Genomic DNA, 23,372 nt, shown 5'->3' on the forward strand with positions numbered 1-23,372 from the left:
CGTTCCTTTAGGCTTCCCGCATGGGCTTCACATTAATTACAACATTCTTATTTGTTTCAAGAGTAGAAGTTTGTGTCATGCTGATCTGAGATGTTGGTGCAGCTGCGTCTGCTGCCTTTTTCTCCTCTCGCAAACAGGCTGCTTCAACATGCAGTTTAACCTAGCGTCTGATCGTGTCAGCCACCTGGGAGAAGACAAAAAGACCGGCACGTAATTGTTTATAATCAGCTGCTACATCATCGGGCTCTATTTCTACTGAATATTTCCTGTATCGTTCAATAACCTCTGCGGCAAATGTCTCGATAAAATATATTTGCTCCCTTTCAGGCCAATCTTTAATACTATCTAGAAGTTCAGAAGTAGTGATAGTAATACGAACGGCTTTACACACAGCAGATCTAATCTGAGACGCACGTTCAGCAGATAACATTGAACGAGTTTCTCTAGCTTTGTCCTGGTCTGTAGAAGAGTCCTCATCTGACTCATAAGGAGCAGAAGGAAGAGTATACAGAGGTGGACAACGATCTAATAAGAGAGAGTCATCTTGGGGTTTATTAAGAATAGGATAAAGAAGTCTACGAACAACGTATTGGCCATTTCCCTGTAAATGAAGCTCCCTATCTTTTCTCTCTTTATTTTCTTTCAATTCCCTATCTTTCATTTCCAATGCTTGCGCATGGCTGTTCTTTCGCTGTTCTTTTTCAATGAAGGCTTGCTCACACTTCATTCGTTCACTCACTTCTTTCTCCCACATTCATACACAGTCAAACATATCTTGCCTAGACTTTCGCTTAAAAATCCGTTGCTCCACATGCTGAATCTTTCGTAAATCAAATGACCCATGCATAGGCCAACGCAACTCAGGATCTTTACGAGTGTATTTATTCCATAACGTGCTGTACATTATGGACGAAATACCATACTTAATATACATGTCCCTATTAGGCGTCCCCTCCGGGGGGGCTGGTTGTGCTTCGTCGAGTCTCAAATTGGTACCACTACAAAAGCAACACATCCTACGAAGTGTGCTGGAAATAGGCATGCCAAAAATAGTGCAAAATATGCAGTATTATAATCAAAAGTAGCGCTTAAGGTATTCTTCGTATGTTGCGCTGTTCAAACAATTTTAAATAGAGAAAAATCTCCTCATTACCTGCCTATATGTATTGCAACACATATATATTTGTCAAACGAAATTCAATACTGGCCAATCATACAAACAAAGCTGCAGTAAGTGTTACTAAACTTCCTTACCCGTCAAAGGCATCAAACCAACAGCAAGAGCCGCAAAACGGCTCTTAAGTTTATTAAACCTCATGATGTGGAACTACGTTCACACAACACCCTTCGGTAGTGTATGAGGCAGCACACTGAATGGAAGGAGCTTGGTCCTTTTTTACCCACACAGGGGCTCAAATGAAGGCGTTACAAGTACAGACTGCTGGTTGTAGGTACATATTAGGTCATACAGAGAGTGTACAGGCAACAAGTGGGAGGGCTAACTGTTAGCTAATTCTGGTGGACACATCCTGACAGTTACAAGTTGAGGACAGCTGTAAGCTCAACTGAGCATGTGCGAAGCAGAAGAGGCTAAATATATCTCGTCTCTAGGCAGATTTCAAGAGCAGTTAACAGGGAGGTAGGACAGAGCACGTTGCGAGCACATGGCAAACAAAATGGCTGCCAGAAATACAAAATGGGTGCCACACAACGGACAAGATAGTCTCTAAATACAAGATGTCTTCTGCTAATGTTTAACCTAATCACTGCTAAATTACAACACCGTCATTGATATTATTTTTGCATATGTGTAGCTGTTAACCACATGTACTTCTTCAATGTACTGGACCTCTGTTTATTCTGCCTAAGGGAAGGGTAGAGGAGGGATGTGGTGGGGTTTGTTTCCTATTGTTCCACTGTAACAGAACTTTGGTTCCTTGATGTCATTGTTTTGACTGAAATTGATAAACAAATATTACATAAATAAAAAAAAAGTCGAAGTGAGTGGCATTTTATTTTACAGCCTACTCCCTTGGTGCGACTTATTAACTATGGGCCAGATGTATGACCGTTTTTTGCAGTCGCAAACACGAAATCAGCCTGTTTAGGACTGCAAAATAGGTCTTCCTTATTTACAAATCCTGTTTTGCAAGTTGGTAACCTATTACCGACTCACAACATAGGTTTTGTGACTCGCTATTAGGCAGGGGCATGCTAAGGGCATCCCTTCCTAACAGCGACTCGCACTTCAATGTAGGATTGTTTTGCGGTCGCAAGACACTTGCAGTTTACCACCTATTTCAAATTGGTGGTATGCCACTTGCAAACGGTAAGAGGTCCCCACCCATGTGACCCCTTCCCCTTTGTGACTGGTAGTGAAAATATTTTTTAAGAGCAAGCAGTGGTCTCATGGACCACTGCCTACTTTTGAAAAAATAAAACAGTAATGTTTCATTTTTAAATGCCTTCCATTTTCCTTTAAGGAAAATGGGCAGCATTGAAAAAAAAACTGCTTTATTTAAAAGTAGTCACAAACATGGTGGTCTGCTGACCCAATTGGAAGGGTCATACATCTGGCCCTATATATTGTATTTTCGCATTGTATGTATGGAGAGATATGTTGCCACAGCAACTTAGGGCCCGATTCACAGAACTACCTTGTTACAAAATCCTAAACTTACTACCATTTTGGTATTCACAGAAGGCACTTACTCATTTTGGTATTCACAGAAGGTACTTACTCATTTTGGTATTCACAGAAGGCTCTTACTCATTTTGCTATTCACAGAATGCACTTACTCGTACGACGTATAAACTATGTGCCAGATGTAGGACCATTTATTGCAGTCACAAAATGGAAATCGGCCTGTTTGGGACAGCAAAATAGGCCCTATTTACAAACCCTATTTTGCGACTCGGTAACCTATTACTGACTCGCTAAATAGGTTTTGCGACTCACTATTAGGAATGGGGTGCCAAGGACATCTTTTCCTACTACTGATTCGCACTTCAATGTAAGATTTTTTGTGGCCGCAAAACATTCGCAGTTTACCACCCATTTAAAATGGATGGTAAGCCACTCACAAATGGGAAGGGGTCACCCGGGGACCCCTTCCTCTTTGTGACTGGCAGTGAAAATATTTATAAAGAACAGGCAGTGGTGACACAGACCACTGCCTACTCTTAAAAAATGAAATACTAAAGTTTCATTTTTCTTTTTTAAATGCATCCCGTTTTCCTTTAAGGAAAATGGGCTGCAATTAAAAAAATAACTGCTTTATTTCAAAAGCAGTCACAGCCCTGGTGGCCTACTCACCCCAGCAGGCCACCATCCCTGGGAGTGCTAGCCATTCTTAATTGTACCTGCCTCATATATATAAATGCAAAACAATGCAAATTGGAAGGGTCACACATCTGGCCTTATCTGTTGTACTTTTGCATTATATATATGAAGATAAATGTTGCCAAAGCAACAATGTATGCACAGTGGAATAAAAACATGACCATTTTGACATTGTTTTCCTACATGATTGAGTGCCTTGCGGTCTGCCATGTGTTAGAGTTGTTGCCAACTTACCAGCTTACCAACAAGCAGGCCATTCACATAGGTCCCATTCTGGAAACTCTGGTTGATGGCACATTGGCGGAAGATTTATGAGTTGTGCATACTGCCAGGGTACCTAGCAAGCACATTTAAGAATATACCCAGATTGTCCACAAGTGCCTGCACATTCATGTAGTAGCTGTGCCTTCTGCTGCGGTATATGTGTGCAGTTTCAGCAGGAGGCACACGTTGCACATGTGTGCAGTCCATTGCCTCAAACACATGTGGGAAGCCAGCAATGGCATAAAAGCCTTGCTTGTTGTCCTGTTGTTCTTGCACAGTGTTGGGGAAGTGGAGGTACTGTGGCATCAGGCTTTTCATTGGCATCCAGGATAGTGGGGAGGAACCTGGGGAAGGATGCATGTGATACTCCTACCACTATGTTAGTGGCAGGTTGAAATGTTCCTGACACCAGCATGTGTAGGACAGCAAGTAGCTTGGTCTGCAGAGCGATGTTGGTGCAGTGCTGGGGCGTGGACTGCAGCCTTGGCGCAATCTGTTTTAGGAGGCAGACAATGGACTCCCCCTTAAGCCTGTAATGGGCTATGACCTCCTCTTGCCTGAGGTGAAGGAGGGTGATCCTCTGATGATAGATCAGCTCCATTCTCCGGCTCTCCTTCTGTGGTGGTGGTGGTGGTCTTCTTGGTGCACTTAGCTGCAATAGCAGAAGATCCATGGCATAGTTTAGCTTTCCTGGATGATTTAGGTGTGTTCTACATTTATCCAAGTGTATTAGCATCATTTTTAAGGTAATTCCTAGCATTTAAAGACTCTGACCCTGCACGCAGGCAGGTCGCTCCCCACGCTGCTGCACGGCTCTGCCAGCATTGTTTTTGCCTAATATTGTATTTTTCCCCTGTGTGTAACTTGCTTTCTTGCCCAGACTTGTTTTTATTCCTCTGTGCCTGTACTTGCTTTCTTTGCCCAGACTTGTTTTTATTCCTCTGTGCGTGTACTTGTTTTCTTTCCAAAAACTTGTTATTATTCCTCTGTGTCTGTACTTACTTTCTTGCCCAGATTTGTTTTTATTCCTCTGTGCCTGTACTTGCTTTCTTGCCACGATTTGTTTTTATTCCTCTGTGCCTGTACTGTACTGGTTTTCTTGCCTAAACTTGTTTTTCCTTCCTGTGCCCAGTCCCCCTGCTGCCGCTCCCCGTTTTTCCCGCCGCTGTGTCCTGTGGCCCAGCCACCCTGTAATCCCATTTGCCGCCCCACTCCCGCCTCCCAGCTGCTCCTCCCTCCCACATCCCCTCATATGGAGGCCGCGCGCAGCGGGCGTGCCGCTGGCGTGCCTAAGGTAAGCCTGTCTGTGCCCGTCCGCACCTGGACCACGCCCAGCGCCAGGACCCCTGGACCACGCCCAGCGCCAGGACCCCTGGACCCCTGGACCCCAGGAACGCCCGACACGCTACGATGCCAGAACCCTCCACGCACTCAACACTGGATGATAAAACACCTGCTTCCTGGCCACCACGCAGCACACCCACGGACCTTTCACCTGCCAGAACTGCAGCTTCACAAGCATCCGCCCCACCATGCTGACGATCAGGAAAGAACCAAACCACCTAAGATGCATCCTTCTCAACACCTGCTCCTCCCGCAAACATGCCGTTGAACTCTGGGACCTACTCAACTCAACCTCCCCAGACATCGCCTTCCTGACGGAGACCTGGCTGAACCCCCCTCAGCACCCGACATAGCCATAACCATCCCGGAAGGCTACAAGATCACCCACAGGGACCGCATTAATGGAGCAGGAGGAGGAATCGCCATCGTCCACAGGAACACGCTCAGAGTCTCAAACCAACACCGACGACACCCTCAGCACCACTGAACACCTGCACTTCCAGATCCACACCAACACCACCTTCAGAGAAACCCTCATCTACAGACCCCCAGACCCCGACCACAGTTCAGCGACTCCATCGCCGAGTTTGTCAGCACACACGCCCTCGCCTCCACAGACTACATCCTCCTCGGGGACCTGAACTTCCACCTCGAGAACAACGACGACACCAACTTCACCACCCTGATCGACAACCAAGCCAACATTGGACTCAGACAACTTGTCACAACACCCACCCACTCCACCGGTCACACGCTTGACCCCATCTTCTCCGCAAGCCCCCACGTCTCCTTCAAGCACACCACCGAACTCCACTGGACCGACCATCACTGCATCCACTTCACATTCAAGAAACCCACCATGCACCATCGCACCCAAGAGATGCCTCGCCGCTGCTTTAGCAAAGTCACCGAAGACCAGCTAACCACCACCCTCACCCAGAGCCCACCCGCCGACCCCACCGACCCGACACCTCTGCCCGCAACCTCAGATAGTGGATCAACGACTGCGCGAACAACCTCGCCCCAATCAAGAAACCCTCCAACAGTCACACCAACAAGAAAGTCAGCTGGTTCACTGAAGACTCCAAGCAAACCTGCCGAAAGCTGGAGAAGATCTGGCTCCATGAACGAACACCAGACAGCCACGCAGCCCACAAGAACGCCACCCGCAGACACCATCACCTCATCAGATCCGCAAAAAGGGCCTCCTTTAAAGACTGCCTAGAGAACAATGCGCACAACAGCAAAGAGCTCTTCAACATCGTGAAGGAACTCTCCAACCCCAGCTCCAACACCAACGACATCCCACCCTCGCAAGATCTCTGCGACTCGCTGGCCACCTTCTTCCACCGCAAGATCGCAGACATCCACGACAACTTCAATGCCACGACCGCCCCGACAGCCACTGAGACCTCCGCCCCCACGACCACCACCCGCACCAACCGCCTGCTCCCCTCGACCAACATCAACGACGACCATCCACTCCGGATCTCCGTCAGACCCATGCGCACACCACATCTTCAACATAGCCAGCACAGCCATCGCACCCCATCTCTGGAAAGTCATCAACACCTTCTTTGATACAGCAACTTTTCCAGAGAGCTGGAAGCACGCCCAGATCAAAGCTTACTCAATGAACAACTGACCCACTACCTCGAGGAGAACAGCATCCTGGACCCTTCCCAGTCCGCGTTCCACAGCAACCACAGCACCAAGTCCACCCTCATCGTCGCCACCGATGACATTAAGTCCCTGCTGGACAACGAACAAATGGCTGCCCTCATCCTCCTGGACCTGTCAGCCGCCTTCGACACTGTCTGCCAGCACACACTACAAACACGCCTCCACAACGCCGGGATCCAAGAGAAGGCCCTGGACTGGACCACCTCCTTCCTCTCCGGCAGAACATAGAGCATCCGCCTTCCCCCCTTCCGCTCCGAAGCCACCGAGATCATCTGCGGCGTACCCCAGGGCTCATCTCTCAGCCCAACTCTGTTTAACATCTACATGGCACTGCTCGCCCATGTCGCCCATCGGCACGAGCTAAACATCATCTCCTACGACGATGACACCCAGCTGATCCTCTCCCTCACCAAGGACCCCCACACCGCCAAAACCAACCTTCACGAAGGAATGAAGGCCGTCGCCGAATGGATGAGGAACAGCTGACTGAAGCTGAACTCGGACCAGATGGAGGTCCTCATCCTCGGATCCACCCCTTCAGCCTGGGATGACGCCTGGCGGTCGACCGCACTGGGAACTGCCCCAACACCCATCGACCACTCACTCAACCTAGGGGTCATCCTCGACTCCACCCTCTCCATGACTAAACAGGTCAACGCCGTCTCCTCCTCCTGCTTCAACACCCTCCGCATGGTCCGCAGGATCTACAAGTGGATCCCCACTGAAACTAGAAGAACGGTCACCCAGGAACTCGTCAGCAGCAGGTTGGACTACGGAAGCGCCCTCTCACAGGAGCCTCAGCCAAACTCCTGAGACGGCTCCAACGCATCCAGAACGCCTCTGCACGCCTGATCCTTGACATCCCTCGCCGCAGCCACATCACACCCCACCTGAGAGACCTGCACTGGCTCCGGGTCAACAAGAGGATTGACTTCAAGCTCCTCACCCATGCACTCAACAACACCGGACCAACATACCTCAACAGATGACTCAGCTTCTATATCGTCACCCGCCAGTTCCGCTCTGCCGACCTTGCACTTGCCACAGTCCCCCGCTTCCGAAGAGTGACCTCCAGTGGCAGATCGTTCTCCCACCACGCCGCCAAGACCTAGAACACCCTCCTACGGCAGACCCAAGACCTGCTGACCTTCAGAAAACTCCTCAAGACCTGGCTTTTCGAGCAGTAACAGCATTCCCCACCCCAGCGCTTTGAGACCCTCACGGGTGAGTAGTGCGCTTTACAAATTATATGATTGATTGATTGATTGAATAATGGGACTTAGCTGCAGTTTTTCTTTTTCAGCAAAGTACAAGGAAATCCTTGTAAATATTGCAATGTGTTTTTTTGTAGGAGATTTACTTACGGGAACACCTACCTTGCACCTCATTTTCAGTATGTCGGGCTAATTGAACTGACGCTGTGGAAAGTTGTCACTAACTGTGTAAAAATGTTTCTAAAGCGGCTTTGCAACTTCTTATAAATATGGTGAAAAGAAACTCCACCGAGGTATCAAAAAAATGAAGATATTGTAGTGTGAAATCCTTTTAAATAGATCCCATGGTCTCTACCAGCTAAGGAATAGATACCCAAACAATTGCATTCCCAGATGTAGGTTTGTGGATCAATTTCAAACAAGGATCAAATGGGCAAAGTACCCATCCCACCGGACCTGACTGTCCAGGTAGCGGTGATTGGTAAATGTGTAAACGTTTGCAGAGAGTCCCACCATACTGCCTGGCAAATGTACAAGACTGGAACCGCAATGCTAATGCAGTAGTTGAAGCTTTTCTCTGGTAGAATGAACTTGTAAGCCTTCAAGAGGTAGCTTCTTGGCTAGTGCGTAGCAGATTTTGATGCAGGCACAACCCATCTAGAGATGGTTTGCTTCTGCACCACCCAACCTTTCTTTGCATCAACATATCCCAGGAAGAGTTGGTCATCCATTCAGAACTCTTTTGTGTGGTCAAGGAAGAACAATAAAACCCTTTTTGGGTCCAGACGGTGGGATTGCTTCTCTTCTTTAGAGGGATGTGGAGGAGCAAAAAAAGTAGGCAAGGTGATTGATTGGGCTAAATGAAATGGGGTGACCACTTTCGGTAGACAGGAAGAACTTGTGCTAAGCAATAGTCTGTCAAGATATACTGGGGGATAAGGCGGCTTAATGATAAGGCCTTCAGCTCACCTACTCTGTGGGCAGATGTAATTGTTAAAAGGCAGGCTGTTTTAAATGTGAAAAGCCTGAGGAGAAAATTGTGTAGAGGCTCGAAGGAAGCATGCATTAAAAGTATCAGAACCAAATTGGGGTCCCATTGAGGCATAATAAATTGCGAAGGAAGAAAGAGATGAACAACACCTTTCAAGAACCTATGTACAATAAGGGACTTGCACAGTGAGGGTTGGTCAGCCAGCCACAAAATAACAGAAAGAGCAGACAGATAGCCCTTGATAGTGCCCAGAGCAGAGCCCTGCTTGGCAAGAATCAAGAGTTAGACCTCAGAAAGGGGGTAGGAAAGGGTATCAATATGTTTTTCCTGCACACCATGCCATAATTTTCTTCCAATGGCAGCTGTGTTCTGACTTGGAGGAGGGACGCTGGGCTTCCAAAATGACACTATAGATTTTGGGTAGAATATCGATAGCTGTCAACTGTCACCGCTCCATCGCCATGCAAATCGGAGGAGAGTGACAGATTTGGTTGGAGAACCTGCCCCTGCTGCATTGACAGAAGATTCTCCAAAGGGCACAGCCTCAATGAAGGATCGATATCCATGCCCAGTCGTTCTGGATAACAGACTCTTCATGGGAAGTCCGGAGCCACAAGGAAGACTTGGACCTTACCATTCCTTATCTTCTTGAGAACTCTGGGCAGGATTGGTATGAGGGAAAGGCATACATTGAGCCTACGCTCCACTTGAGGTAATAAGTGTCTCCAGGCAAGTGCCACCTTGAAGAATTGGCTTGGTAGTTTGGTCTGCCCTGTTCCCATGATGCACTGGGCCAGGGACAGACTAATTTGCATATAGCCAGGTTCTGAGCTGGGATGGGGCAGTGAGCTAAATAACGGTGATGGATCAAGCCCTGATCTTTGGACTGGGTAAGAGTGGTCTGCTTAATTCAGACACTCTGTTCATCACCACCCCCTTTTCTGAATCGTTTTTGGCCACTACAGGTGTGGCAGGGTATACTCAGACATGAGTCCCTTGCTCACTGCTCCATCAGGATTCAAGCAAGCCGGGCCGACGAGGCTGAAATGCCAGAAACCGGTCCCCGGTAGCTTGTCTCCTTTCTGGTGAAGAATTGGCTTGGTAGTTTGGTCTGCCCTGTTCCCATGATGCACTGGGCCAGGGACAGACTAATTTGCATATAGCCAGGTTCTGAGCTGGGATGGGGCAGTGAGCTAAATAACGGTGATGGATCAAGCCCTGATCTTTGGACTGGGTAAGAGTGGTCTGCTTAATTCAGACACTCTGTTCATCACCACCCCCTTTTCTGAATCGTTTTTGGCCACTACAGGTGTGGCAGGGTATACTCAGACATGAGTCCCTTGCTCACTGCTCCATCAGGATTCAAGCAAGCCGGGCCGACGAGGCTGAAATGCCAGAAACCGGTCCCCGGTAGCTTGTCTCCTTTCTGGTGAAGAATTGGCTTGGTAGTTTGGTCTGCCCTGTTCCCATGATGCACTGGGCCAGGGACAGACTAATTTGCATATAGCCAGGTTCTGAGCTGGGATGGGGCAGTGAGCTAAATAACGGTGATGGATCAAGCCCTGATCTTTGGACTGGGTAAGAGTGGTCTGCTTAATTCAGACACTCTGTTCATCACCACCCCCTTTTCTGAATCGACCTTGGAAACTCCAGCACGCAAAATGACTGACATTAAGCGTTCCCGATGGTGGTGATCAGATCTAACCAATGCTCTCCCCACTGCTGAAAGAGACCTCAGAACTCCTCCGGGTGGAGATGCCATTCATGATCCTCTCTGCTTCTTCGGATGAGTTCTTCAGCTCTGGTGTTCAAAGACCCAGCCAGAATTTGAACCACCAGAGATATGTCCTGGTGTTCCAGCCATTTCCAGATAATCAGGGCCTCTTGAAAAAGAGTCCATGACCCTCCTGCCCTGTTTGCTGCAGTACCACATGGTGGTGGTATTGTTCATGAACACCTGCATAGCCTTCCCTTCACCCACTACTGGAGGTCTTTCACAGTGCCCTCCAAAATCCAGACCGTGTTGGAGAGATTCCCCTGATGCTGCGCCCACTGGAATGTGAGGTCCACCTGCAGAGCTTGCATATTCCAGCAGGCATGTGTCACTAGCGGGATGCAGGAGGCCATCAGGCACAGAAGCCTCAGAGTCAGTCTTACCAAAACCTGTATCATAGCTGAATATACTGGAATCGCTGCTTTGGAGGATAAGCCCAAAACTGTGCTGTACCCTAGAACTGCTCAGCTGAAAGAGAGTGTCTCAGAGTGAGTAAGTGTGACTTCAGCACATTGACAGTGAACCGCACCAAGTGCAGGAGGGTCGCAATAGTCTGGAGGTTGGAGAAGACAGGCTGGGGCGAGCCTGCCTTCAACATCCAGTCATCGAGATAGGGGTGACTGGCACCCTTAATCATCGCAGATGAGCTGCAGCCACCACCATCACTTTGTTGAACACACAAGAGGTCTTGGTAAGTACAAAAGGGAACACAGTGAACAAGAAATGCTCCTGGATTACAGTAACTTCAGATGGCGCCAATGGGCAGTTAGGCTTGGTATGTGAAAATAGGCATCCTGCAAGTTCAGTGCTACCATCCAGTCTCCTGGGTCCAGGGCAGACCAGACCTGATGCAAAAACAACAGTTGATGGGCAGAATGCAGAACAATGTCATACATTCACCCCAGTACAGAGATCTGGGCCTAAACCCATTGTTATTTTGCTCACCATGCCATTCCAGTTTGAACCCAGCCATATGCAAATCAGTCTTAACCCTGTGCCCCATGGGAACAGTCCAGCTCGAACTGCCAAGCCAGATCCACACTGGACTGGAAACAAGCATCCAAGGACCGGTTTCGGGCTTTCAGCCCTCATCAGCCTGGATAGGTTGATTCCAGTGGCATGGAGAGCATGGGACTCACGTCTGTGTATACCCGTCCCACTCGGGGTGACAAATGCAAAAACAACAGTTGATGGACAGAATGCAGGCAGGGCAGACAAGACCTGAGCCAACATGACCATTTTGACTGTCTTTCTTGAGGAAGAAGTTTAGGGCTCGACAATCTAGAATAGGACGAAGGCCTTGTCCTTTTTGGGGACCTGAAAGTAGCAGGAATAAAATCCACAGCCTATTTCTGGTACTAGAACCCTCTCCATGGCTCCCTTGACCATTAGAGCCACCGCTTCCTCATGGAGAAGGGATAGACGATCCTCCATCAGCCGGTCCTAAGATGGTGGCATGGAGAGAGGGATAGTCTCAAGGGGGGTGAGTTACTCCTTTGGTCAATCTGCAATATCCACCTGTCCGATGTTATGGACTGCCCAGTGGGGTAGGTGATGGTGAATCCTGCTTCTAACTGGATTCCCATTATCTTAAAGGGGTAGATTAGATGGTCTTGAAGGCTGCAGCTACCTGCAGAGTGGTGGATGTACTAGACCACTGGCTACCGGACCAACGAGGTCTGTGGGCACTGTACCCTTATGCATACAGAGACTGGTGTGTGGCTGGCGAGAGGCCAAAGGACTTGGCTGTAGCCCGCAAATCCTTAAAGCCTGAACATACCCCAAAAAGCCAGTCATCCTAAACCAGGAGTGGCGCCTCAGCGCCAATGTTGAAAACGCTCTGCCCAGTATGCTGGTTTTGTCCAATTTGCAGCAAATTACGCACTTTGCTGCGTCCCTCCCATCTGCAACAGCCTGAGAGAGGACGCACATGCCTCCTCTGGCACATGTAGCAGCACTTGCAGAACTGTGTTCCATAAAGTGTGGGAGTAGTGACTCAAATGAAACGCAGTGTTTACAGACCACAATGCTACGTTGGCAGAAGAAAACATTTTCTTCCCCAAAGACTCCACTCTTTTTGATTTTTTATCCTGGTGGAGTGGAAGCTAATTCCCCCCAGGAAGTTGAGTTTTGGACCACCAAGCTCTCTGGGATAAGGTGTTGGGTAAGGAGGTTTAGGTCTCCTGGAGTGGGCCAATGGCAGTGCGTGATCGTTCTAACTCCCAGGAGCCCCAGTGTTGGGTTTGGACTAGGTACCAATCAAACGTCAGTTGTTCTTTATAGGGCCAGAATTCCTCAGGATCCAGTGACCCTTTCAATTCTTCCTCAAGTCCTAAACCATAACAATAGGACTTAGGTTCTGATCTAGGGCAAAAAGTCCCTGCCGGCATTGGACGCAGCATTGGGTGATGAGCCGCCGGCTCTGCGTCAGAGTCGGGGATTAGGCCAGATTGGCATTGGGACCGGTGTCAGGGAAGGTCAACACAGTGCGACCAGTGCCAGTCCGGATCCAGGAATGTGTCTAAGGCGGACCACCGGAGCCACTGGCACAAAACCATAGGGAGAGACCCTCTGACCCCACAGGGTCCGTAGCCACACCAGAGGGTTTGGACCACCCAAATAGAACTCTTTAAGTTAGGAGGGGTGCTCCAGCTTCCGGACAACTGTGGCTCCAAGGAGCGAGCCAAGGTGCAGGGTCAAATGGTAAGCGAGGCCTCGAATGCCGATTCCCCCTCGTCCTATCTGCCGACAGACAGGGGGAAGTTGAAGTCCTCTTCAGCTTCTTACTCTTTTTCTTATACCTCTTACCTGAATGTCCTGAGGACCTGGAGTGAAATGAAGAGGACTTTGGGCCCGGCAAATGCTCCAGGGGACTTCAACGCATTAAGACCTCGATTTAAAAGGAGTCACATGCTGGACTGCCATGGGCTTTAGGGACCGCTCCCTCAAAGCCTTTGGATTCATAGGGCGGCAGTCCAAACATGACTTCTGGTCGTGGTCATGCTCTAAGCACCACAAGCAAACAACATTTCGGTCCAAAACTGACATTGGCTGGTGACAGGCACTGGAGGACTTGAAGCCTGTCTTTCGAGATGACATCCTGTCACACCAGAAAGAGAATACCCCAAAAAAAGGCCAGTCAAAAATTGACTGGGGAATAGATCTTCTCCAGATCAGCGCTGGCTGACGCAGGAAGAGAAGAACTGATATCAGCGTGCCTGGGTGGCACCTATATTTGTATCACAATGTCATATACGGCACATACGTGGAGACCATTGATGCCACCTAATGGTGCACTGGGGTACTGCTCACGAAAAACCTCCTGGATCCTGTCTGACACCTGAGGAATATCTAAGGTGAGAAATCCACTGGTAAAAGTCTCTAACAGATCAAATATAATGTTTTTTATTTTAACATTATTTTGTGCTGGTTTTTATTTTAAGTGTCTACCACCATTATTTTCTGTGGGAGGGTTTTACAGTACCAGTTGTTAACCATGTGTAATGCTTGACTTACTCCAGCTCTGGGCTGGAGTAATTTACTATTGCGTTGGGCCCTTTTTGGCTGTAGTAACCTTAAAGATACAGTTTGTGAATAGCTAGCTTACTCTCTTGTGGATGTGTGGAGGGCCCTCCCTAAACCACTCTCTAACACTGCCTAAACCACTCTTTACTGCTCCCTCCACATGTTCCATTGAGTAGTACGTAAGCCACTTATTACTCCCCCTGATCCCTCCCACATTTATTACTAAGTAGTAAACTTACATGCGTGAGAATCTCTCTTTAAAAAGATAGGAGAGGTGAAGGTGGAGATTTGCACTAATTGGTTTGTGAATAGCATTTTGTAGTACTTTAGTGGCACTATTGTAGTATTACTAATTATACTACAAAATGCAGTTCGTAAATAGGCCCCTATGTTGTTATTACTTTATGTGAGCTCAGCTATTAGGAGAATTAATACACTTAAAAATAATAACGATGTGTGCAAGAGACATATATATACATGAACGCATGAAACAGGGTCTCCAAATAATTCCTTATAATCAATCAACAAAGATAATACTCAATAACATAAAACACTTTCTCAATGCAAGTATTTACAAATCAAATTCCAAGAAGGGATCTTTCAATTGTTGTGCCGTATATTTTATTTTAACTTTCAAATTGTGGGATGTATGTGCAATCGGGAAGGGAGGGGTACAACAATATACATGTAAAACACATATTCACGTAGTAAAGTTGTCTCATATATGAAAACATGCATGCATTCAAATTGATACCAACTGCATCTAAAACAATAAACTTTATTACAGTTCTTGCATTCTATACCTAAGCCTATTGCTAGGTCATTTGTTTGAGGTCTCTGGGTACACTTCATAACTTTTGTCCACATTGTGCCACACAACAAGTAACAGAGATAGCTTCGAAGTTCGAATTGATGATAGTACACATTTTCTGGCAGGCACACTGTAACAATAGTGCTCATTGAGGACTTAAAATGTGATGCTGTTGTTTGTAATCCGACCGTAGTTACTTCATCTAGTTCCTTGAGATTGTTGCTGTCAACAGTAGAAGGATCAAGAGTTGCAGATCTAGGGAACAACAATTAGTATAATCAAATAAATGTTGTTTAGTAATCCCAAAAATACATTTACATACATTGTTTCAAAGTTGTTTTTTCAATTAATTGTATGCACTGAATTTACAGTTGCAGTGCTATCAAGAACCATTTTTATAAGATTTACTGTCATCACGCCCTCTAATGTCCAAAGAATTCTATACATAATGAAACACAGTTTTGCAAAAAGCCACACAGACCATGTTTTATTGAAAGAGGACAACATGTATGCCATTGGTATGTATAGCTCTCATTGACAACCACAATCATGAATACCAGACTCTAAATCTGGTTATTTACTGCTATGACCTATCAACATCTGCAAAGTCACTAGGGGAATCGAGACCCTTCTGACAGGGTTCTTTGAGAGCCTGTTAATGCAATGCTGGAGAGCAAAGAGCATAGCTTTGAGAGGAAAGGCATAGAAGGTAGTGGGGTGGTTGTAAGACACAAACCCACGTATATATATATATATATATATATATATATATATATATATATATATATATATATATTATATATATATATATCTCAAATATTTGAATCAAAATGTATTATACAATGATTATCATGTTGAACAAATATGACATCAATGACGAAATACCAGGGCTTGAAAGCGCATATGTCTTCTATGTCTATTGTTGCACTGTCACTTTAAAAAAGGAAGTGGTTTACACAAATGTTGTCATGTGATCAAGGCAGGAATCTACCGAAACGCGTTGTGATGGCTGGTGGTGTTTCTATATAAATCAAACTGGCACTGAGTTTGGGTCTACACTCGTTTTCTTCACAAGTCTGAGGAGGAAATTGTGTAAGGAGCGGGCTTTACGGCATAATTGGCGCTGAACGGCTTTCCCCAGTGACGTAGACTCCCTCCTCGATTGTTGGCTCCGTGGAAGAAGGAGAGTCATAGGTGTCCGTGTCCAGTCAAGTCTCCCTGGATTGGATACCGATCCTGAACAACCCGGAGACGGAAATGCACGGAGCCCCCTGCTGCAAGGAAACACTGTCCCACCGGAGGAGTCGGAAGCGGCTTAGCCTCAGGCAACCAGGGCGCAGCTCAGAGGAGCGGAGCAAGGAGGCCGGAGCAAGCGGTAACTGACCAACAGGTTCCAGATAGTACGGCAGGTGGGGAGGTGTGCATAAAGTAGTCCCATCTATGTCAAGCGTTGACGGCGTAAAAATAATAAACAAGATATTGAAACTGCCACCATGTCAGCCACAACATTGCGGAACCGAGAGAGTGCCGCAGAGGAGATGTTTGCGAATGTGGCGACATAGCCAAAAATAACTAACAAGAGTGCCGTGAGAACAGCAATGCCGGGGGGGCTGGTTTGAGGGGGCTGGTTTGAGGGACAAATACAAAATGCTTGAGAAGCTGATACGCCGAGAAACTGCAAAGTGGTGGGAGTCAAAATCCCTACAGAGGTACTTGGATGTGGGGTGTATACCAAGGGGCTTGAGGATAATGATTGCCCCGAGTTATGATACACCCAATCCAAACCTAATGGCAGAATGGGCCCAATGTAATCTGGACTCTTCCCGCAAACTGGTGGAATTACTAGTAAAATATGCAGAAAGTGATCGGGAGGAATTGATTCCTAAAATAGATGCCCTAAGGAATAAAATTCAAGCAATGAATGACCCACTACAACAAAAAACTAAAATGGATGAGGAAATGGAGCAAAGATTACAAAAAGAGGAAGAAAAGATAAAAGCTCGTAAGACCTATAAATTTAGAAGGGATAAGCAGGATTACGAGAATGGACAAATATTCACTTTTTCAAGAAAATACGATACATTTCGCAACGCCACAGTGAAAAAAGTCAACAAAATGAAAACAGGTCTTCCCAGATAGCTGAGGAGCCAGAGCCTGAAGTGTCATCAATATCAGAAGTGAGCTCAGCAGCTGACAGTGAATCAGACCCTGAAGGACGTGATGAGCAGTGAAATAAGATAAAGCTCACAATCGGTGAGGAATTGGAATACATCAGACGCAGTCGGCGGGAAACCCTCCGTCCCAGAGTAGCGCCGGCGGCAAAAAATGGCGCAGAAGGAGGGAAAGGAGGAGGGCCGCCAAAAAGCAACAGGACCAAACGAGGAGATGGGGTCAGGGGACATGGAAAAACAAACAATCCAAGTAAATAAAGAAACCCCAGATAATCAATTGAATGGCAATACCATCATCAATTTGGCTAAAATCAATTTATCAGCAGCTGAAACCCAATTACTCTCTTTAGGACTCTCGTATTGCCTAGAATCCAATTTTGAATATACACAAACAAGGGCAGATGTGTTTCAATACATACGGAAGCTCAAACTTCAGAAATTTCACAAATTACAATTGAACGTCAAACATGGACCCTGTCCATCACAGAGGCCTAATATTCCAAATTTAGCAGCAGGAGACTATGATCTATTATCAGATCTCCAATCAATGGTTATTCATCCACCGGATCTCAGGCCAGTAATCCTCAGCAACAAACTGGAATTAACATGGAAGGATACCCCCAACTAAATACACAGGAGATGGTGGGAATAGGAAACAAAAAACCTATGACAACGTTTAAGAAGAAATCAAAATTCATTCCAGTGATGGCCAACGATCCAATTGATGTTTTTAATGAAATAGTAGTGGCGCAAGTTAAAAAACTCAATGTAACAACACACATGACTAGAAGAAAGTTCACTAGACAAGAAAGAAGATATGGACAGTTAATGGACATACTGAAAAAGGAAAACAACATTGTGATAAAGAACTCCGACAAGGGGGGAACATAGTGCTCTGCCCGCTCTCTGAATATCAAACAGCCAATTAAATGATACCAAATGTTATCACAGAAGTTCCCCTATGCAGTACAAAATTATGCAGGATGAACTTTGCAACAAATTACTTGCCTGGAAAAGTTTGGGGCTTTTGAGTTTAGAAGAATTCAAGTTTTAAAAAAAGGAACATCCGGAAACACCTGTTATATACTTCATACCGAAGATCCATAAAAATGAGGAATGACTGCCAGGAAGACCAATCATAGCGGCCTGTGATGGACCCTTAGAAAATCTATCAAAATACATAGATTTCTTTCTACAAGAACATGTACAAGGGTTGGAATCTTTGTAAAGGATACAGGTGATTTTATTTGCAAAATTGGCAAAGTTAAATGACAGGAAGGATACCTATTAATTACCTTAGACGTGTCCTCACTGTATACCTGCATAAGGAATGCAGATGGCTTGAAAGCGGTTGAGTACTTTTTATCTAAAAGATCCATAGAATTTACACAACACAATAGGATGTTGATGGATATGTTGATCTTTTGTCTAGAACATAACTTCTTTCTTTTAAAAAAACAAATGTTCCGACAGATATAGGGGGTTGCGATGGGGTCAGCTTCTCGCCCTGTTATGTCTGTATTTTTATGGGCTGGTGGGAGGAGCTGGTCCTCAGAAGGCAATATCAAGACACATACAGGGGAAACATAGTGTCCTGGCTAAGATACATTGATGACCTCATTATTATCTAGAACGGAACAGTTAGTGAAGCTGAGGATTTTATTAAATGGATCAATTTCAATGATGTAAATAAATACATCGTTGTACCGTAAGGAAACCGCAGGCAATACGTTGCTTCATGCAACAAGTGCGCATCCCCCGCATTTAATTCACAGCATCCCCTATGCTTAGACTGCGGAGGATTTGCAGTAGTGATTTGGAGTTGAACAAACATCAACAAGAAAGTAAGTTACGCTCTTTTGATCGTGGATATAGTGCCAAGACAATTGGCACAGCTATCAGGAAGTCAAGGCTAAAAGCGACGGAAGATCTGTTTAAGGAAAGGAAACTCCCCGAAATTAGTCAAGTAAGTAATGTGTTAGACACTGAGGATTCTCCAAGACTAATTTTAACTTTTAGCCGACAACAAAAAGAATTACGCAAGATCATTCAGCGTAATTGGCACATTGTTAAAGATGATTCCGTCATAGGTAACTTACTTCCAGAATTTCCTTTATTAACTTATAGGAAATCTACTTCCATGGCTGACATTCTGGTAAAAAGCAGCCCAGAGTGTAAGGAAGATGCTGGGTGGCTCACGCCCAGGAAGGGATTTTTTTAGATGTTCAAGTTGTAAAGCCTGCTCCTTTGGGATCAACAAAACTTCATTTCTGACAGCCTTTAGTGTAAAACCCCAAATGATCAAATATCACTGAACATGCAAAAGTGAATATGTAGTGTACGTGCTAGAATGTAGCTGCAACTTAAAGTACATAGGAAGTACTAAGTTCGCAATGCATAAAAGGGTGTTACAGCACATTAGGGCTATAAACAACGATGGCCCTAATTACCCAGTAGCACGCCACTTCAGAGAGCATCATGGGGGAAACACAAAGGATTTGAAGTATTATATTATAGACACTGTTCCAATGCAAAGAAGAGGTGGTAACAGGGAGGGGAAATTAGTGTCGAGCTGTAATATGTAGTGGGTTTCCAATCGACGTAAACAGCCAAACGGGCTTAATATGAGTGAGGATCTGTACACATACCAAGACTAATTAACGCCACCCATGTACTTTATGCCAATGGTCACCTCTATAGAGATATCAGTGACACAAGAAGAAGTAGTTGCATATCTTGTTATCCATTATGCTATCTCAATTTGCACCAATGATCATTTTAGTTTTCTGTATGACTAGATGATGAAATGTTTTGTAAATAATGTATAGGATTTTTTATGCTAAAAATATTTTTTGTAGTGTGGATTTTACTGACATTTTAGCAATGAATGAATTATATTTACATAACTTTTTAAGATAAGCATGAATTTAATTTAAATTGCTTAGAGTGGATTCGTTTTTTTTGAGAAGTTAGTATTTATAATTGTGGGAATCATTCATTTATCTATCTATATCTCTATATATCCCTCTTATGGTACCCCCGACTTTTTACAATACATGAGACTTTGCACAAATTGCCTATTTTGCACATAATAATTTTGCATACATAGTAGCAATTCATTAAGCTTTACTTAAGAACATCCAGTGAGTACTGAATTTAGGGCCATTGATTTACAGAATTGGTAATTTTACCGATTCGGTAAATATACAGAGTCGGTAAAATACCGAATCGGTAAATTTACCGATTCTGTAAATCAATATGTAGGTGGCACTGTAATCAGTGCCACAGGCCCTTACCGATTCGTTATTTACCATGGAATACTATTCCATGGTAAATAACGAATTCCTGTGTACATGCACATCTGTGCATATACACCTGTGCCATGTGGCACACAGACATGCCCTAAGGGCATGTATGTGTGTCACATGGCACACAAGCCAGAAACAGGGGTGCAACAGGGTGTCAAAGTGACACCCTGTCCCCCTTGTAAATTCGGTATTTTTACCGATTCGGTAATTACCGATTCGGTATCTGCAATTGAATCCTATGGACTTCAAGGCCCATAGGAATCAATGACAAATACCGATTCCGTAATTACAGAATCGGTAAATACCGAATCATACCGATTCGGTATTTGTTACCGAATTTCTACCTACATTTGAATTACCGATTCATGAATACCGAAACGGTAAAATTCGGTATTTATGAATCGGTAATTCACATTTACCTACATCTAGGCCATAGTCTCTAAAATAACTAATATGGCACCTTTGCAATTTATTTCATTTTATTTTGAATTGTAAGTTTGCACATTTAGGAGAATAACCTGGTGGTTTTACTCCTAGCACTTTTTGCACATTTAGAAAATATGTTTCCATTAGGGTTACATATGGGTTCTATGTTATCACTTAAATAAGAAACTTATGGACAAAGATGACGGAAAAGCTCATTTAAAGTACGACATCACCCAGTATAATGACATACAACAAATATCATATTTCAAATGATTTGTATTTATATTGTGTGATGAGTAAGCATGTCATCTAAAAATTAAAAATGAGCATTTATGCCATTATCAAATATTTGAATCAAAATGTATTATACAATGATTATCATGTTGAACAAATATGACATCAATGACGAAATACCAGAGCTTGAAAGCGCATATGTCTTCTATGTCTGTTGTTGCACTGTCACTTTAAAAAAGCAAGTAGTTCACACAAATGTTGTCATGTGATCAAGGCGGTGATCTGCCGAAATGCGTCGTGATGGCTGGTGGTGTTTCTAAATAAATCAAACTGGCACTGAATTTGGGTCTACACTTGTTTTCTTCACAAGTCTGAGGGGGAAATTGTGTAAGGAGCGGGCTTTGCGGCATATATATATATATATATATATATATATATATTCACTGAAAAAACCATAGGTTATAGACCATATATAGTTAGGAATTAGCATTTAAAAAACCTTATTTTACTCACACAAAACCAATGAAATTCCATATATAGTTAGTTGCACTAACTATATATCGCGCACCCGCAATCCACTGCTGATGATGTCACATATTACATCATTCATGACATGGTCAGTGACATCACTGATGACATCTCAAATGACATCACTGATGACATCACTGATGACATCATCCAGTGACTGTGTGTTTCTGTAAAGTTTAAATATGTTTTACATATTGAAGAATGAGAGGATATATAAGTGTCTGGATGAAAGATTCAGTAGGTGCGTGACTGACTGTATGATTGAGTGATTAAATGTGTCTTACTAAATGCATGGGTTAGTGACTAAACTGTCTAAATGTGGGCAACAGTATGTCTGGTGTGTAAGCTACTGCATGTGTTGATCAGTAGCTATACGACAGGCTATATGTGTTATTGATTGGTTGCCCGAGTATTTGTATGGGAGACTGAGTGTGTGTGTAGGTAGCTGGCATATATAAATGACTATACATAAGAGCCACTAATTGTGCGAGTGGCTGTATGGATCATTGTGTACTTGTATCAGTAATTGTGTACCAAAGTAAGTATATGTTAGTATATGTTTGAATAAGTAAGGTGTTTTGTGTATAACTGTATAGTTGAGGAAATGGAAGTGTGATTGAATCTTTGCATGACTGACTAGATGTGTGAGTAACTCAATGGATGAGTGGCAGAATGTGAGTGTCTGTATAGGTGTTTGAGTGCAGATGATAGTGTTGTATTGATGAGTGACTATATGTATGAGTAATTCTATGGGTAAATGAGTGGATGTGTGTATAGACCTAGGAATCAGTGTGTGCATATGTAGTAACTGGTATTGGTGTGTCAATGACTTCAAGAATGGTTGTCTGTGTTTAACACTGGGTGTATCAAAGGTAATATTAGAGTGTGATGACGTGCATCGTATTATCACATGAATGATATCATCAGTGTTGTGATCAGTGATGTCAATTGAGATGTCATCAGTGATGTCATCAGTGATGTCATTTGAGATGTCATCAGTGATGTCACTGACCATGTCATGAATGATGTAATATGTGACATCATCAGCAGTGGATTGCGGGTGCGCAATATATAGTTAGTGCAACTAACTATATATGGAATTTCATTGGTTTTGTGTGAGTAAAATAAGGTTTTTTAAATGCTAATTCCTAACTATATATGGTCTATAACCTATGGTTTTTTCAGTGAATTTTCAAGGTTTTGTAAATGCTAATTCCTAACTATATATGGTCTATAACCTATGGTTTTTTCAGTGAATTTCAATGGTTTTTTAATAGCAAATATCATAAGCTGTCGAATGTCAAGTACGTGGTAAGTGAAAACATTTTCGTGTTTATGCACACTGATCTGCTTTGAATGGTGCCCCCCCCCTCATTTCTATTAGGAGTACTCTCTCTTTGCAGATAGTGAAAGGTAGTTAACGCAGGCCTTTGCCCCCGTTGTAATCCGTCGTGCCTGCTTCTCTCTCCATTTGATTGATTGTTATCCAAGTATTTACTGTTTTAGAATTAGTTCTCTTTGGTTCATTCTCTATTTACAAACAAACACAGAGTCGCAATACTCTGTTTAGTCTTTGCAGATAACGAAAAATCGTGTAAAAAAAAAGAAAAGGAATCGAGCAAAATCAGTAGGCCACTAATGGGATCTCTTTTTGACCTCGCTAAAATAGAAACATTAGGAACAACCCCTCATGACAAATACAAAACTAGTGAGATGAACTGAACTCCACACAATGATGGCTGCAAAACAGCTCGGC

At 44.5% G+C, this 23,372-nt stretch overlaps 1 protein-coding gene across 3 annotated transcripts in view; it reads right to left on the reverse strand.

Annotated features, from left to right (window-relative positions):
* The window catches only part of LOC144791743 (zinc metalloproteinase-disintegrin-like lachestatin-1), a 4,387,327-nt gene that overhangs the window by 23,049 nt on the left and 4,340,906 nt on the right, over positions 1 to 23,372 (reverse strand). For 2 of the 3 annotated variants that reach the window (XM_078666510.1, XM_078666512.1), the window contains one exon: positions 14,741 to 15,204. The exons of the other annotated variant lie outside the window; for it this stretch is intronic. In XM_078666510.1, coding sequence (XP_078522636.1) covers positions 15,152 to 15,204 — 53 coding nt within the window. In that variant the 3' untranslated portion in view covers positions 14,741 to 15,151. Of the gene's footprint in view, positions 1 to 14,740; positions 15,205 to 23,372 lie in introns of those variants that run through there. 3 annotated transcript variants of the gene reach the window in all.

This window comes from Lissotriton helveticus, chromosome 11 (genome assembly GCF_964261635.1).
Source record: "Lissotriton helveticus chromosome 11, aLisHel1.1, whole genome shotgun sequence".
In the NCBI taxonomy this organism is placed as follows: domain Eukaryota; kingdom Metazoa; phylum Chordata; class Amphibia; order Caudata; family Salamandridae; genus Lissotriton; species Lissotriton helveticus.